This window comes from Amblyomma maculatum, chromosome 1, assembly GCF_055883805.1.
Source record: "Amblyomma maculatum isolate TAMU_Amacu chromosome 1, ASM5588380v1, whole genome shotgun sequence".
NCBI lineage: Eukaryota > Metazoa > Arthropoda > Arachnida > Ixodida > Ixodidae > Amblyomma > Amblyomma maculatum.
In genome coordinates this window covers 165,107,313-165,125,831 of record NC_139344.1, presented here as the reverse complement: position 1 = coordinate 165,125,831, position 18,519 = coordinate 165,107,313, and the positions used below count along the sequence as shown (strand labels likewise).

General features: G+C 48.3%; 1 protein-coding gene across 4 annotated transcripts in view; it reads right to left on the bottom strand.

The window, feature by feature from the left end:
* for (cGMP-dependent protein kinase for) overlaps nucleotides 1-18,519 on the bottom strand; it is a 170,186-nt gene that overhangs the window by 39,634 nt on the left and 112,033 nt on the right. Inside the window, exon 1 of one of the 4 annotated variants that reach the window (XM_084589506.1) lies at nucleotides 9,882-10,030. The exons of the other annotated variants lie outside the window; for them this stretch is intronic. Within the exon in view, the coding sequence (XP_084445632.1) occupies nucleotides 9,882-10,012 (131 nt within the window). The 5' untranslated portion in view covers nucleotides 10,013-10,030. Of the gene's footprint in view, nucleotides 1-9,881; nucleotides 10,031-18,519 lie in introns of those variants that run through there. 4 annotated transcript variants of the gene reach the window in all.

The window sequence follows — 18,519 nt, the reverse complement described above, 5'->3', positions numbered from 1 at the left end:
ATACTGATAATATTTGAAAAAATGAAGTTTAGAACCTCTCCTGGCATATCTCTTCTAAGAAAATCAGTGCGGCATCATACTTTGCTTAGCAACATACACAAACACATCATATATGATAGACACTGCTGCAAGGAGCGGGCTAAAAACAAACGCACATCTATCAAACCAAACACTTAGGAAATAGCGCACCTGCATTATCGAACCAAGCGCACCTTCAGTGTATTAATAGCCATAGTAGTCAAGAGTCAAATGCATATTAAAGATAAAATAAGGTTTGGTAGTATATATTCATTTAAAACAAATTTGCCTCCTGATGGAACACAACATGCAGTGAGCAAGCGCGCTTTTCCAGATTTTTCTTGTCGATGAATACGATGAATACATTCCCGTTGGCCTTCCTCCTAAGCCTTCACGATGCGCTGCAAGCCGGGAGGAGTGGAGTTCGGAGGGGAGCAGATACCCATTTGTTGGGGGCGTGCAGTCAAGGCATCCATGCCGAATCATTTTCTTCCAGCTTTTCCAAAAGAGCCGCGCGGTTAGCAAGGCCTCCCGCGACAGAGCAGACAGAGCAAGGCCGCGCGAAGTGGTTCGTCTGAAAGACGCGGCAGTTCTCCGCGTGCGCAGAATGGGCATGCGCCTCCGTCGGACCGTCAGACCGCATGCGCAGAAGTAGCCCGATCTCCGCGGAAGCCGCCGAGTCGCGTCTCATATCCACGCGAGACGCGAGCGGCGGATCGTTGCGCACGTTTCCTGCGTCTACTACGTCTACTATGTTCGATCATCGCCTAAATTTAGCCTCACCATACGGGCACAGAAGTGCCTGCAACGCGCTTAAGCATGGAAATTATGGCTTCTTAACCATATAGCTTGCCCCCCCCCCCCTCCCTGAACCAGGTTGAAGTTCTCACCGTTAAAAGAAAAAAAAAGAACAGACAGACCGATTACGCAGCAGCGCATACATGGGCACTGAAGCGTACCTGTACGTCCAGCCGACGTCCGAAGGACGGCCAACGGAGCTTCGGCGCCAATTTTGTTAGATCCTGCAGCTTGCGAAACTATTCCTAATTTCTGACCTAATCAGCCGCGGATTTTCCTGCAAAATCTCCCGTAAGAGGCGGTACGAGAGGCGGTTAGGGTCATACATGGCAAAATTACTTTTGAAAAGTAATTATACATTACATTACTAATTACTCTGCTGAAAATCGCAGAAACATAATTAAATTACATAGCTCATTAATGGTCCCAAAAAATAAAGAAATTACATTTCAATTACTTCTACTGGGTAATTAAATTACTTTTAAATATTACTTTCTAGTTTCCATTCATGCAAAAACTAAGTAAAGGTAGTAAGCAAAACAACTTGTTCTCCAGACGCAAAGCACGCACATTCTTTCGAATTCCCGCCAAATTTGTCCCAGAGAGCTATTTCTTCCCTCTTTCCTACAGCGCTTGCTATTACAAAAACAAGACAACAGTTCCCGCCGCGGTGGCGCAGTGGTTACGGCGCTCGACTACTGTGCCCAAGGAAGCGGGATCGAATCCCAGCCTCGACCGCTGCGTTTCGATGGAGGCGAAACGGAGTGGCGTCCGTGTGCTGTGCAATGTCAGTGCACGTTAAAGAATCCAGGTGGTAGAAATTTCCGGAGTCCTCCACTACGGCGTCTATCATAGCCTGAGTAGCTTTGGGACGTTAAACCCCAAAACCAAACCAAACCAAGACAACAGCAAAAAAGAAAGAAAACAACTACAAAAGCAGAAGCATGGTCGAACGATCGTGAAATGACCAGCGAACCCACAGTCTAGCTGGCCTGGAGCTGTCTTCGCCATTTGAAGGGCCCGAATAAGCTAGGTTATTTATTGCTTCCGCAGTCCCCAGAATCGACGTCGGCACCTTGCGCTCACTGCTCAGTAATGCTCAGGCCACGGTGGCTCACGCCACGGACCCTTCCGCCTATCTCCCCCCAATCCTTCCTCGCCCTGTGGTGACGAGTGTAACCAAGCACCACTGTGCTCTAGCCGACGCAACAGGGAGTGCCACTGCGCCGCGCTCCTAACTAGTTTTCAACCAGCCTTCATGCACCATCTCTTCCTTCAGCATTCCCTTGACGCCTTGTATCCTGCTGCTTGGAGAATGGTTGCTATAGGATAGCCGCACTAAGTGACCCTGCTACACACGAGGTCTCAGACGTACTGTTCTACTCAATTATGTCTCCGTTTGCCGATCCGTTACGCTGGCTTCGGCTTACCGCACGTCGTTCCCGCTTTCGTGGCACTCTACTTTGTTGTCTATTGCAAGAGTAGTGGCACGCTTTGTTAAAAGTAATTTCGAAATGAATTAATTATTTTTGCTCCGAAATTACTACCAAAGAGTAATTCACTGCATTACTAAATTACCAAACCCAAAAAGTAATTCATTACATTGCAATTACCGAAAAAGTAATTAAATTATAGTAATTGCATTACTGTAATTCGATTACTGCCATGTCTGGTTAGGGTACGGTTGTGCCTTTTTTGAACCTTTCCTAAAATTATACACATTCAGAGTGGTTTGTATGCCCAGAAAATTTTTGAGATCGGCGATTTCTCCGTAGTAGAAGATTTTATTGAAGCGCAACACTTGGGTACCTCTCCTTCAGAATATGGAGACTGCAGGGAATGCGGAGAAACAGGGAAGAGTGAGCCTACTATATACAGGGTGTCCAAGCCAACTTTAGCCAAGGGTTAAAAGATAAAGCATTTAAGGTAGGGCAGAGAAACCACTTGTATAGACCTTTTCACGATCCCGGGAGAAACCGGTTTGACTGGGCTGTGAAGCAGGCGTAGGGGGAGAATCCGCAGTTTTTTCCTGTGCTATGAGCACAGCCCAGTCCCCAGTATGGCAGCGCCCTTTGGCCAGTTTTGAAAAGGTCTATATAGCGCACCACAGGGAATTTTTTTATTTTGAAATTAACTAAAAAAGGAATTAAGATATTTTTCTAATTTACTAACTACTGCCGTAAGAAAATAAATGTGATTAGCAGAGTTAAAGAGCACCTGAAACCCCCATTCCATTTATTTCCGATAACGAAAGCCTCACGTACATCTTTTTTCCAAGCTCTAAAGAAAGCCCGCAAAATGCAAAAACAAAGCATTCGCGCGCTACGATTGTCGTGCTCTCAATCGTGGTTTCAGTGAATGAAATTAGCTGCAGATGTGACTCGACTGCCCAATTCCAGCGGCTGATATGTTGGCGATGGTCGGACCATCGCGTGCGCCGACTGGCTAACGCAGGCGAAGAAACCAACGCAGACATATCGGCCTGCTGCTGCAACTGGGCCATGGAGCCATGGCCGCAGCTGATTTCGTTTTAACCACGGTTGAGAGCAGCCAATGTTGGCGGGCGAATGCGCCAGTCATGTTTTTCTTTTTTTTTTGGTATTTCGCGGGCATTTTGTGAAGATCGGAAAAAAGGTACACATGAGGCGTTCTTTGTCGCAAATTAATGGAATGGGGATTTCTGAAGGTGTTCTCATTTGTAAATCACATTTATTATCTCAAGTCAATGCTTAGTAATTAGAAAACTAATCACCTAATTAGTAATTTGCGAAACAAAAATTGCCTGTGGTGCGCCAGACGACTGGCAGCTCAATGCAACTGGTTTCCTTGGCCTACCTCAATTTTTTTTTATTTTTTAACCTTTTGCAATAAGTTAGCTTGGACACCCTGTATACATGCCCCTCATATCCGTCTATGAATCCAAGCAGCCCGCTAGGTTAAGCATGATTTGAACCGTTAAGCATGATTTGTACGCATGATTCGTACGAATTAAAGCTCTGTTAAATATGTTTGCATGGTTTAACAAAGCTGTACACGGTTGATGACTTGAATTACTGGGACGCTTGACTTCACAGCGCCTTTGCGTCTCGCCTCCACGGAAACCAGACCGCGGCGGCCGCGCTTCGATGGAGGCGAAGCAAAGGCGTCCGTGTGCTTTGCGATGTCAATGCACCTTAAAGATTCCCGGGTGGTCGAACTTATTACCCTTCAATATACATTTTCTCAATGCTTTCCCTGCCACCTTCCTGTCTTCCGTTATGGTGCGGTTCAAGTGTCCACCGAGGAGTGTGACAATCACTGTGCCTTTCCTTTCCTTAACCAGTCCATTTTTTTTTTTTTTTTAGTGCAACATCGCCTTTCATTCCGCGCGATTTTTTATATATTTTTGTTTAAGTTAGTTTTTGGAGAAAGGAAGGCGCAGCATTCCCGAAGTTGCACCGCGAGTAGTAGAGCTTAGGGTTTAAATTCCGCGGGAACTCTTAGCTCCGCCTACATGATGCGTGCGAAAGCCCGCTCCCCACGCGTCCTCTTGTGCCCACGCCCCCACGTGACCAGTAGCGCGATGCCCTCTCCACTCATCCGTCTCCTTGGACGGAGTTAGCTACGTGAAGCCACGTGGTGGAGTCGTCATTCGAATCCCTATCGCAATTTGCCTCAAACTTACTATCAGACACGCTAAACGGGAATCAGAACGGTATGTCCGAAAAATGGTTGCGTCGGGATTTTGATCGAGACACGGGAAACCTGGCGCCACGTGGAGTTCTGTTAGTAATGCCGTACGAGAAAATGGCGCGTGCCAGAGACGATAGCGGGAGGGGCCCTGCCACAGGGGCATCTGTTGTGTATGCCGTCGTCCCACTCGATACTCCGGAGGCTAGACAACGGCTGTTGCGAGCCCATTTTTTATGGGTAACATCGAGTGATGACAACGCCGATAGACGGATTTTCGCAAACGGCCCAACGTTCATGAAATGCTGCGTAACGTGATAACGCAGCGATAACTGTTATGTACTACGTTCTTTAGTTGTACGTGGGGCCTAACCCTCTCGCACGTACTTACTCGCGCTGTGTTGTAGCTGTGAGCATTCGCCCTCCGCAAAGCGACTGCTGCGCTTCCCTCTAGCGCGCCGCCCTACGCTGCGGCGCAGTGTGATGCGGCCCTCCGCCTCCAAACTTTAAGTCTGTGTTCCAAAAGCATGCGTCAGTTTCACGAACCCGCTTTACCATCATTCGAGCACGCTCTATTGTTGTTTTTCTCACGAAGAATGGGAGGGTGTGATCTGTGATCGAAATGTCTTTGTTGACTTTCATTAGTGCGAAAGCAATCATACGATCGTCGACTCATACGAGTCGAGCAAAGATTTTGCTTGTGCCCGACTCCTGAGTGGCCCGCCAGAGCGAGACGTCACAATCACATGTCTTGGTAATTCAAACAGTGCTTTCACGCGGTACCATCGCGCTAACGTGGTTAAACCGCGAACAGAGCCTAGAATAAATTCGTCTGACACTTGCATGTCCGCCTGTATAGAGTTTTCGCAATAATAAAAAAGAACTGTCGGAGAGGAGCTGATTCAAACCCAGGAATTCTTCAAGGGAAGCGAGTATGGAATGTCGATATAGCTACTGCCGCCGCCGATCGCGCCGCGTGCACACTGCAGTATTCGCGTTGTGCATTGCACGTCGTCTCTCCATCAACTTCCATCTGTGAGAAAAAGTTTTCGCACATTTAAGTACATTAAAACCTTACCACTTTTTTTTTTTGTTATTTATCGTTCATTGATTTCATTGTTTTTCGTTTACTGCTTCTATTGTTCCTTTTGTTACTTTTCGGCTCATGGCCCGCGAAGGAGAAATTTTCTCAATGCGGCCCGCATAGCAATACGAGTCCGAGACCGTCCCGGCTGCCAAGGGAAATGTTTGCCGGCCGGAGTCGTAAAGTGGGAAAGTCTAATACATAACTCCAGAGCCCTTACTAATACAGGTTCGAGGCCACCTGCTAATAGGAGAGCACCCTTGCATTTACAAGCAAGTAAATGCAGGAATTTGAGACGCTGCTCCCACATATTAGCCAGCAAATTTCTAGGAAGGTACCTCTACTTCGGTGTCCATGTGTGGCATAGTTGCTTCCGCTTCACAAACATTCGTGCGCGGTAGGTGAAACTGTGCACTGATTTTAAATGTTTGAACCTAGCCCGTACACGTTCTAAATGCATTGCAAAGCCGCCTGAATGGTGTACAGAGCATCCGCAGAGCGCACTGAACGCAGGCTAGTGCGTTGTCTTGACCCCAGTGCAGAAATAGTCTCGTGATAGCTGCGACGCCTTTGCAAACTGGAAAAAAAAACGAGGTAAGTAAAAAGCGCACTCCAGTTGTTCGCCTCGCCCTCGCCTCCCCCCTCCCCCCCCCCCCCCCCCCCTGCACACCATTTTCACAACTTGTCAACCCTTTAGAGGCAGCGCTGGCTGCTAACAATAATAAAAAACAAACAAAAATTAACCGACGATTACGATGCTTGATTTTTTGGGTAAAAAACTTGAAAAGGCATGAATGAGCATTTTAGACCCTACTGTATATTTTCCCAAATAAATATCCTTCAACTGACGCTAAGTCATTCCCCAGTTCTTCACGGAAACGGGAGAGCAGAGGACAACTATATTTTTACACGCGCACTTAGACCTCGATTGGCCCAAGCCGAGATGATGGGCAGGGGGTAGACTACAATATACGATTAGTTTGTGTTTTGCGTGCCCGGGTTCGAACCCGACCGCCGACGGCTGCGTTTTGATGGAGGGGAAAGGGAGAGGCATCTGTGTGCTGTGCGATGTCAGTGCACGTTAAAGATCCTCACATGGTCGACATTATTCCATAGTCATCTCTCTCTTTCCACTTTCACTCCCACCTTCCTCCCTTCCCTTGCGGTGCAGTTCAGGTGTCCAAAGAACAAGTTTGAGATACTGCACCTCTAATTTCCTGTAAACCAACTATTATTATTATTATTATTATTATTATTATTATTATTATTATTATTATTATTATTATTATTATTATTATTATTATTATTATTATTTCAATTCATTACCTGAACAAATACACTCTAGATTTTCTTAATCAGCATCAAGCATTGCCTTTTCATTGAGAAATTTGACCCCTTTGAAGCACCCTTTTCCAATTATTCATTTTTTTTTTCACTTCTTTCAAGTTTTGCATCAATTACACATTCACATTTTTTATTTGTCATCACCAAGCACTGGCTTTTCATTCTGAGCATTTTGACACATTTGAACTCCTTTTCCCAAGTTTTTCATTTTTTTAATTCATCAATTACAATGATTTTATTAACTCGCCATCGCTTATCACACACGATACAATCATCCATCACTAGAACCACAAATTACGATGGTACGATTTTTTTTTTTTTTTTTTTTTTACGCAAGCCCCGATTATTTACGACTTGTAGTGCCGACTACTACTACCCTACATACGAGGCCAACGGCTTCTCGGCCGAGAGAGCTATCGCTCAACATCTCCACCTCTTACGCGGTTTATACCTGTACGTATATATCTCATTCCTCTTTCACCGCTTTCCTCATTGAGCGGTAGAGGTGCCCATCAGGACGGTGACATTTACCGCGCCTTTGTTTTCCTCCAACTACGGCTGTCAGTTGCAGGATAAACTGTTGCTTTAACATGTTTACAAAACGCAGAAATAGAAGTAGTCCTCGCGACTCTTCCGGCGGTACGAGGAGCCTCTGCGCGAAGTAATAATATTCCTTTCGTTTATTTATGTTTCCTCGCGTGTTGGCTCAGCTGACGACACATGACGTTAGCAAAGCAGACATGATAAGAGAAAGCGCGGCAGGCAGCTTCTTCTACGCTTATACCACAGCGAATACTACGCGAAGCTCGCTGGTTGAAACGAAGCATCACGGATGGCACTAACTAATTGCGTTTGAGCGCGGAAAGTGTGGCCGCACTGAGGGTGCTTTTCTCGATTAGAAAATCAGCTTCTAAGCGCGCATAAAAAGCCATAAAAATGCCGTAGAAAGCCGTCAGGTTGGTATAGGGGATGTTAATATTTCTTCCTGGCGGTTTTGGGCGCCCGTATCTGCAGCGAGCGGTGGTTGGTTCGAAGCCCACCCGTAAAAGCAAGTGCAGTCTTGAGCGACTTGAGGTTTATCGCGTTCGCTCTAGCCAAACGAGCCACTATTTAAACTTTTTGCTCCGGTGTGACAGTCGCTTAGTCTGCAATAAAAATGACGGCATCAGGCGGCGCCGAGATGCCTCCACGGCGGATGCCACGCGAAGATACCGTTCATAGTTGAGAAGGGCCGCTCCGAACCCTTTATAACTTGCCGCTTCATTCTTGAGCTGCGTCCGATGCGATCGAACAGCAGAGTACATCTCGGTGACGACACTACCTCACAAGGCCGATCGCCGGGCCAGGGAAGATCACTGCCCATTCTTGAAGAACGTGTCGATACCCGGTGGCACTGCCGCCTGCCGCACACGCGATGCGGTTAATACTGTGGTCTCTTGGACACCAGAGCGACCATAAAGTCAAGGCCGTCTCAAATGCTTTGGTTGGTAACAGGATAGGCAGGAAGTCAACAGGTGCCTATTACAAGAATACAGACAAAAAATTTTGGTTGTATGCCCTTACTAATGACCACTACGACCGCTTAATAATGGATAATTGTTTTTTGTGTTCTTTCATGCTGCTCCTTCTGTTTCATCATCCAAAGCATCGTTATAACGTCAAAGTTCAGCACAAGCCTCCGAGGCATAAGGAAACTCAACATAATCTATGCTTCTTCGTTCATTGTGATTTCGGCAGCGATTATATCGTCGCGTTTTTATGTTTCACGTGACCGCGATACCGAACCTTGAAGCGATCGCTCAGCTGCTGAAGATGTAACTTCATAAGAGAAGAAATATAGTAATGCATCATTTACTGATCGCAGGCGAATATCTCGTGGTGACCCATGTATACGAAAGTCTCGGGCACCGTTCCAAAGAAGGAAGAATATGTTTGTGCACGGTACCCCATTAAACTTTAAGGAGCAAAGGCAGTTCGTTTCTTTCATTCTGAGATGTCATTTTACGCGATAGTGTATGCAGCTCGTTCGGTCGAAAAAGCGTCGCCGCGACCCACAATTGAGAAAAACATGCCGAAAAAAAAAATGCGATAAAATAAAAATTGTCGCAAATGGGGTTCGAACTCCGGCCCTCTGCATGACAGACGGGCACGCAAAAATTTCGGCGGCGGTGCTTTTGTTCTGTGGCCTAAAAAACGGTTCAAGCAGCCATATGGTGAACTCTCCACGTGCGCGTGCATTCTTTGATGATAGCCAGACAAAGCTGTCTATCTGCTATAAATTACCAGAGAGAGAACTAACAGCGGCAGTAAACATGACACAAGAAGCACCGAAATTCTCTTAGATGCCTTACTGATCGGGACTCTTGAGTCCTAAAATGCTACAGCCGATTTGTACAAGTGAAACAGGCAATACTTAAAGGCAATCTCATCAATTAGGAGTTAGGCCTTGAGCCTCTTTCAAATGTCGCAGACGAAATGAGCGGCCTAAAATTAAATGAAAAAAAAAAAAAAAAAAACGCATAATTTCCAATGCACGACGCCGTGCTCTGATGAGTACCATTTAGTTACAACGGCGAAATGACCCATGCAATGCTTCCACCATGAATATCGTGCTGTCTTACACGGTTGACAAGCACATGAGTTAATGAAGGGTAACAAGAAGTGCGACCATTGACGGTCATTATACAAGCTCCGACAGCATGGGAAGATTTAAAGGGTAGGGTGCATGACTGGTTGCTTTCCGTCTCTCTTCGCTGAGGGAGAAAAAAAATTAAGGAGCCTTCATTTTTCTAGACAAAGCAAGATAACGAAAATTCAGCCCTTAAAGAGTCGTCCGTGTAAATCAGCCGCTGCCCGAGAGCACTGTGTCATAACAGTGGACGTCAGCGATCCGGAGAGTCGATATCAATTCTGGAGTGCACGTCAAGGTAGCAATTAAACCACCGACCTCGAAGATAGCAACGCTCACCGGGACAGCCCATTCAGACTACGCTTCTTTTCGCAGACCGTGGCCAGCAGCAGAATGACGACGTTGAGTGGGCAGGAAGTAGAATCAGCGTCAGCAACGACAGCGCCCGCCGTCGGAAGCGCGGGCGACATCCTTAGCCCGAGACCAGCGGAGCTGCAGCCACTATGTGAGCAGACGGTGAAACCCGCGGGACAAGGCGGCGGCCAGCGGTTGCGGCGCATGGCCAGGGCACAGTGCCGATGGGCACGCGCACTATCTCCGCCAGCGAGGCTATAGCTAAAATAACACCGCGAGCTCAAACACTTTCGCGGTCTCTAACAGGGTGTGATGCGGTTGCATGTGCCACAAACGTCTCTGGGGGCCACAACTAAATGAGCAGGCGCTGATTAGGGGCCGCGATATATTACGCTGTGTTTACTGTACCTTAGTTAGCAAAACGAGCCCACGAGGACAGTTTCGCGCACGAAAGAGCGCATGCGCCTCTCCTGTTTTCGCGAGTCAAGCAGAGGTCAACAGGAATTCTGCAGGAAATAACCTGGCCGTGGCGCATGCCCCTGAATTTGTTTCGAAAAGAGATACACGTTAGGGCCTGTCCCAATTGCATATGCGCGTGCCTCGAGGTTCCAGTTCAATATGTCTCCTTATCGAATCGCACACCTGTCTCTATGTGCCTCTATATGCGCCAAAGCAACTGCTTCCTAGCGGACCCAATTCTGAGGTACGCCGGCAAAACAAAGGAAGATCGCTGCGAACGCATTTCGTGTCGCGGCCATTGCAGCTGAAGCGTAGTAGGCACATGCAACCAGCGGAACGCTGCGACTGCAGCAGCACATGGCGGCGGTGAGGGGGCGGACACAGGGGCGCGTCCAAATTTGTCCGAGCTGCCCGGCTCGTTTCTTCCTCCACGCGACAAACAACTGCGCCGTCAGCTCCTCCATCTCGGCTGTGTTCCTTCAGTTTAGAGGCAGGCCGACAGAAACGCGCAGCGGGCACATTCCGCGAGCAGCCTGGGTTCTTCGGTCGAAAAAGCAGCAATGCAGTGGGAAGACCGAGCTGGCCGGGCGCCGCACGCGCGAGCAGGCACGTAGCCTGCCCGGATTCCCCCGCAGGGTTAGTACCAACGTACTGCGTGATGAGGACTGGAGATTGGCTTAGGAAGAATATACCCCCGTTCGTTAAGCTGGGTGGCTTACTCAGAACGCGCCATATCGTGCACAAAAGCGGAGAACAATGTCGCAGTGTTTAACAGCTCGGGAGCGGAAATCGCATTCCAGGCAACGCTGCATAACCGGGTACCTTTGAATCCATCAGCTGTTAATCCTAAAAATAAAATAAAAAACTGAAGAAACAGCGCATCCTTCGTTTTTATTTCATGTACCACGCAAAAATTTTGCACAGCAGGGTTTTGCAATGCATGTAAACGTTGGCACAGCGCACCATGCAAAAGCGCCCAAGTGTGCGACGGCCGGTGCGCGTTCTCTCTTTACTCGATGTACGCCCATGCCTGCGGCTACGTCTTGGCAGGTAACGCAAGGTGCCGCCACTGCGCAAGCCTTACGATGCGCCAACAAACGCGCTTATCTGCTGTCGTATTCACGCAGACACGGCATGTGATTAGGGAGATGCTAACTGTATCGGAATGCTTTTCAGAATCGTAAGGGCCTCGATACGATTCCCCGTCTACGACGCACAGCTAGCAATACACTTGTGAATTCGCTAGCGTCACTGAGGGCAACGAATCGCATCTACACGTATTTCGTACACATTTTACCTCATTTCGCTTACGCAAGCCGGAAGACGTTGCATGATTGACTCTGAGGAATACACATAGACGAAGGAAACTAGCCATTCTCCAAGCCACGTCGTTCATACATTAAAAAGGCCCGGGCATACACTAGCTGACTTGACTTCACATTGAGAACGGCAACAAAACGCGCACGCGCTGCTGGCCAATGCATCCGCTGACATCGCCGCCAGGTTCGAGGCTGTGGACTGGCGATGTGGAGCGGCGATCTCTGCACTGTGGCGACACATTGAGCGGCGAGAGCTTGCCTATCGGCAGGCAAGTAAACACGGAACACCGCACTCCTGTCTTTTGTTTGCGGGGAAATTGCATAGAAATGCGAAGATACGAGCCGTAGGTGTACTGGGGGTGAGAGCGTTAGCAGGGCGATAAGAAGTGGAATAGAGAGGGCAGGTCTCCTTGAGCACTTGAGCAGGTGCTAACTGTGCAGGCATCTAAATTGTCGCAAAGCTTCCTTATGTTTATTAACGTGACAATAATCAGCATGCGCCCGCTCGCTCGCAATCATTGGCACAGTACACACGCACATTAAAAAAATATAGCGCTGCTTATCTAGCCCTCCTCCCGCTGACATTCGTCTCCCGCACAATAGCTTCAACCACGCTTCTTCATTCTTTTTCGTCTTCTCTTTTCCCCGACGTGATCTGCATGATGGCTATTGCTGGCCAAACTCAAACATCGACGGTGACAAGCAATACATAAAAACGAGTTCTGCCGGCCGCACTCGGTAAAAAAAGAAAAAAAAAGTTAATCCATTTTAGTGCGAAAACACTTATCCAGAGGTTCAAAGCCTAGAAAAAATGGTTTGGTTTGGTTTCCTGGGTTCTAACGTCCCAAAGACGCCCATAGGAGGTCTCCAGAAATTTCGGCCACTTTGAGTTTGTTAATGTGCACCGACATCGCACAGTATACGGGTCGTCTTGCAAACGCTGCGTAAACTGCAAACTGAAAAAAAAAAAAAAAAAAGAAAACCGCAGTATCATTTCCACTTCTCGCTGGACACCTGAACCGAGCCTATGAGAAGCAGTGCTTTCGCACGTCTTAATCGCCGTAAGCGGAAATAAGCCCCGGCGAATTTCTGCTGTCACAACCTCGCACGCTTCATTTGAAAGATTTAGCAGAGCGGAAACGGGTTACAGTGCACCTATAAGGACTACTGGTCGCCTCTTGAGCACGCGCAATGGCTGGGACAGGGATACGTGGACCACAGCGCGTGCACAGCCGACGTATATACGGCACTCCGGTATACATCTGCGCTATGCTAAATCTATCTTATCTCCAAGGATCACCGCCTCCTGCACTCTCGGCTTGTTGCCGGCTACTCTTCCTGAACGGTTGTGCATTTTTGCGAGCGATACATACGCGCTTTCGATTACGAAAGTATGGGTAAACGCCTGTGACAAATCAGCGCACGTCATCACGCATGTGCATGCAGGTACCCCACCAAGGGGAAAGGGGAATTATTAGAGTTCTGGTTACCCTAACTGCCTGAGTTTCTCTTGCCGGCCACAAGGTAAAAAGTGGCCTGTATGGTATCCGCGGCCTACGCATCGTGTGGCACCCTCACAGTACAGTGGTACAGTTTTAATCCTACCTCGCTGACTTCGTTCACTGCAGACTCATTACATTTTTAACCCGCTTCTTGATGGAGTTGTGCCTGTAGTTTGAATGCAGTGTCAGAGCAAGAAGCGGCGTCGGGCCGCTTGGACTTCATCGTTCAATTACCACCTTCTAAGGACGTTGCTAATTGGAGGCTTACGGTAAAGGCGCTACCATTGTTACGACCAAGCATCCGCATTTGCGCGCTCTATTGTTCGCCTGTGGGCATGGATAAGTGCTGTGAATATGTGGTGATGGTCCAATGGCTCTAAGTGAGCCTGTTTCCAGGAATCCTGTTTTGTAAGCCTGTTTTGCTTTGTGGACACTCTGCAAATGCCAAATTGACCCTGCCAAGAGAACGTCTGGAAAAACACAAAGAAACGTCCCCCTGCGGGAAATGCAGGAAGTGCTTTCTTTCTTTTGTTCACCCTTCCAGTCGATAAGCCCTATCGTCCAGTGAGGAATGCCTACTTTCCAAAGGAGACGACAGAGTGACATGTCCGCTGACGTGCAGGACAAGAAAGGAGCATGACGCATACAGCCATTAAGTGATTTCCCAGGAATGCAGGAAAGATTTGCAATTGTCGAAAACGGACAATGCTGGGAGCGGATGCGGAGCCACGTGCACTCGGGTTTCTGAGAAGTAAAACCACTTGTCAGAACCAGCCTGTGGTTTCTTTGCTGAAGAATAGAAATGTACCTCCTCTCCTCGCCGTTCCCAAGCTTTTCCCGCCAACAAGTGATCACGCCCAACGAATGAATGCCGGACCAGTCAGTGCTTCAGACCATCAGTGCAGTGATGTGTTCGATTGGATGCCGATACCTGAGGGGCGTGCCCTGGATTTGGTTGGTCAGCATCTTCAGAGAGGGGCTGGACATAGGGGGTTTTAAGGACGCTGCAGAGCACGAAATGTCGCTCTGGGCCCTGGGTAAACGGCTCATCCAGTCGCTTCTCGCTATGAACTCTTAACGCTTGCCATTTTGCTGATGTACCCTTCTTTTTCGTGTAAATAATCTTGTAAATAAGTTTCTCAAAGTGCCATTAAACCTGCTTGTACATATTTCACCAACTTCGAAGATTCAGTCCTTCTTCAACCCCGAGTCTCTGCACGCTACCAAGTGAAGGCCGGGTCGACGTAGCCCCAGCGTCACGACAACTGGTGACCAGCGGTGGGATCTGAATCTACAAGCCACAACATCTGATGACTGGAGGTGGGATCTGGATCTACAAGCTGCAACATCTGGTGATTAGAGGTGGATCGGAATCTACAAGCCACAACATCTGGTGATCGGAGGTGGCATCTCAAGCAACAAGCAGGAGCAACAATCGGCCAACAAGACAGCAGCTCGGAACATCGATCGCATGTGTGGGTGAGTGCTTGGCTTTTCTTCTGATGTGGACCAGGTTCTAGAACAGGGTTAGATTTTAAGAACTGGTAAAAAGTGTTGAAACGCCTTTAGGTTTGGTAGTTTGCACTGTTGTTTTGGAAGTAGCCGACACTCGGAGCGATCATGGACCTACAAAAGCTGCAGAAACCGGAACTGTTGCTATTGTGTGAGGAATTGGGAATTAATACAAGTGGTTTGGCACGAAAACCCTTGATTATAAAGGCAATCACTGATCTGGGAACCGATGATGAGGAGCTCAGTGAAGCATGGAACCTCATCGGGCAAAAAAAGGAACAGCTCAGACAGCAGAAAGAGGAAAGGGAGCGTGAACTTGAGAGGGAAAAAGAGGAAAGGGAGCACGAACGTGAGAAGCTTGAAAGAGAAGCAAAAAAGCTGGACCAAGAAATTGAGCTCCGGAAATTAGAACTAGAGTTGAGCAAGAGGTCGGGCGATTGTCCCCAGCTAGCGGTACCTCGTCTCAACAAGGAGGCAGATTTCAAGATGTCAAAGTACATGCAGCCATATGTGATATCAGGGGATATCGGTCTGTATCTGGCTAACTTTGAGCGAACCTGCGAAAAACTGTCCTTCCAGCGAGACACTTGGTCACAGAGATTATTGACGGTTCTGCCCAGCGAGGCAGCGGAGGTTGTCGCGCGGCTAAGCAAGGAGGACGCGGACAACTACGAGAAGGTCAAAGCTTGCCTTCTGAGAAAGTATAGGCTTAGCGCCGAGGCGTTCAGACAACGTTTTCGGAACGCTACTAAGTCCAGGGACGAGAGTTACCCTGAATTCCTGTACAATTTAAGAGTAAATTTGGGCGAGTGGCTAAAGAGCACAGATTCCTACAGTGATAGGGACGCTATAGTCGAGCGAATTCTTTTGGAGCAGTTTTTTAGCTGCCTCCCAGAAAAAGAAAGAAATTGGTTACAGGACCGAGGCGAAATTAAGTCGGCAACTGAAGCTGCCGAACTCATTGAGGAGTACGCTTCGCGCCGACAATTCAGCAACCCAGCAGTAGATAGGCTCCGCAATCCCAAGTTCAGTGTAAATAACCGTCAGAAAAGGCACTTTGCTAGATTTGCAAACGAAGAAAGGAAGGCTTCTTCAGGCAAACGCCCTAGAAAGGACGGCAGTGAGAAAAGTGAGGAAGTGACCAACGCGCAGAACACAAAGAATAAGCTTGAGGCTAGGAAGCCGCTCACATGCTTTAGGTGTAATGAGCAGGGTCACATTGCCGTCAACTGCCGGAAAGAAAAGATTGCTTTCTCGTATGTCAGGGACTGCGATGAAAATATGCAGCTTTTAGAACCCTACCTGCATGACCTAGTAGTCAACGGGAAGCCTTGCAAGGTACTGCGCGATTCGGCCGCAACGATGGATGTTGTCCATCCGGCGTATGTGTCGCCTTCCGACTATACAGGACAGTGTGCGTGGATCCGCCAGGTAGTGGAGGAACAGAGTGTGTGCTTGCCAATCGCGAACGTGGTCATCGAGGGCCCTTTCGGCGAATTAACAACCGAGGCTGCCGTTTCAGGAAAGCTTCCTAAGTGCTATCCGTATTTGTTCTCCAACAAATCGGACATGCTACTGCGAAAGAGGGGCATCCTTTTCGGAGACAGAGTTGTGCAAGCCTTAACACGTTCAAAGGCGCGAGAACTAGCTACACTGCTCATTCCAGAAAAATCCACAGCGGAAGAAACGGCAGTTAAAACAGTGGTCGAGGCGGAAGATAGCGGGTCAGAAAACTTTGAGAGCGAGGCATCTCAGATAAGTCAACTAGAAAGTGAGCTTGATAAGACACGGAATGAGGACGTTCTAGAGAGTAACCTCTTGCCGCCAGTGTCTGGTAATCTCACGAGACTTTTAAGTGGAACCCGAGAGGACTTAGCTATAGAGCAAGCCAATGATCCCAAGATACAGGAGATAAGGGAGCGCCACCGCGCCACTAAGACAGCAAACAATATTTCTTTCGAGATGAGAAAGGGAGTGCTGTATCGCTTATTCAAGGATAAGCGCGGAGTAGAGCGGGACCAATTAGTCGTTCCCCAAAAGTACCGCGGAGACTTACTGCGACTTTCCCATGGCAGCTCGTGGTCATGTCACCTTGGAATAAAGAAAACAAAGCAGAGGCTGTTGCAAGAATACTATTGGCCTGGATGTTTTAAGGACACGGAAAATTTTGTACGGTCATGCGACACGTGCCAGCGGGTTGGAAAGGCGCAAGATAAGTGGAAAGCTCCGATGGTGTTAGTACCAATCATTACCGAGCCGTTTCACCGGTTAGTAATAGATGTAGTTGGGCCACTTCCTGTGACAGAGTCAGGGTACCGTTATATCCTCACTATGTTATGCCCAGCCACAAAGTTTCCAGAGGCTGTTCCGCTGCGCGAGGTGACGTCCGAGAGTGTAGTGGATTCGCTGCTGTCAGTGTTTGCACGAGTTGGATTCCCTTCCGAGGTCCAAAGTGATCAGGGTAGCGTTTTCACGAGTGTCCTCACCACCTCATTTCTCGAGCGATGCGGCATTAAGGTAGTGCATAGCTCGATCCATCATCCGCAGAGCAACAGCGTAGAAAGATGGCGCTCTGTTCTCAAACGAGTCCTGAGGGGACTGTGCTATGAAAACAAGCGAGAATGGGATACCTGCCTGCCTGCAGCGCTTTTCGCTTTGCGGTCAGTGCCGCACGAATCCACTGGATTTAGCCCAGCCGAGTTGGTGTACGGAAGGTCACTGCGCTCACCTTTGCGAATGGTGCGCGAAGCCTGGGAGGGGCGCGGAGAAGACCCAACAGTAGTAGAATTCATTCTGAACCTCTTGAATCGCTTACATAACACTAAGGAACTCGTTGAGGCCAGCATGAAGTCAGCCCAGGCTCGTTCCAAGGTGTACTATGATAAGTCAGCCCGTCAAAGGACGTTTTGTAACGGGGACCAGGTGATGTTGCTGAGAAGTTCAAGGCAGAATAAGCTCGAAGTACAGTGGGAAGGACCGGCTGAAGTCGTTGCAAAGCTTTCTAACACTAACTACGCAGTGAAAATTCCCGGTAGGCGTAAAGAAGTGCGCATTTATCATTGCAATCTTATGAAGCCTTATGTGCAGAGGGAAGCCGTGGTAAATCTAACGTTAAACCTTCCCGAGGAGATGGGGGACAACTTGATTTGCCTCAGCGGAAAAGGAAGCAACGCTCAGGAGCTTCTCAAAAAGACGGAGCAGAGAGGAGAACTAAAGAAATCCCAGCTGTCCGATCTGGGCGAGATAATAACAGAGTTTGAGGCCTGCTTCGTGGACAGGCCAGGCAGAACTGATTTGACTGAGCACGATATTGAGCTGACTTCAGACGTGCCAGTGCGATCAAGGTGCTACCGATTCTCTCCAAGGCAAAGAGAAATTCTGGATAGGGAAGTAACTCGCATGCTGGAATTGGGAGTAATAAAACCCTCGGAAAGCGATTATGCTTCGCCTATGATCTTAGTAGAAGCTCCAGGTAAAGACCCTAGGCCTGTGGTAGACTACCGAAAGCTAAATTCTCTCACCAGGGATCAAGTGTATCCTATTCCGAATATTGAGGAGAGAGTAGAACAGGTCAGTAGAGCGGCATATGTGACTACGCTGGACCTTACTCGAGGATACTGGCAAGTACCGCTCACTGAACGCGCCAGCAGATACGCGGCTTTCGTCACTCCGACGGGCAGCTACCAGCCAACAATGATGAGTTTCGGGCTCAAAAATGCTCCATTTTGTTTTTCCCGACTCATGGATAGGGTTTTAAAGGGGCGTGAAACATTCGCAGTGCCTTACTTAGATGACATTGCGGTTTTTTCCGACTCATGGGCGGACCATATG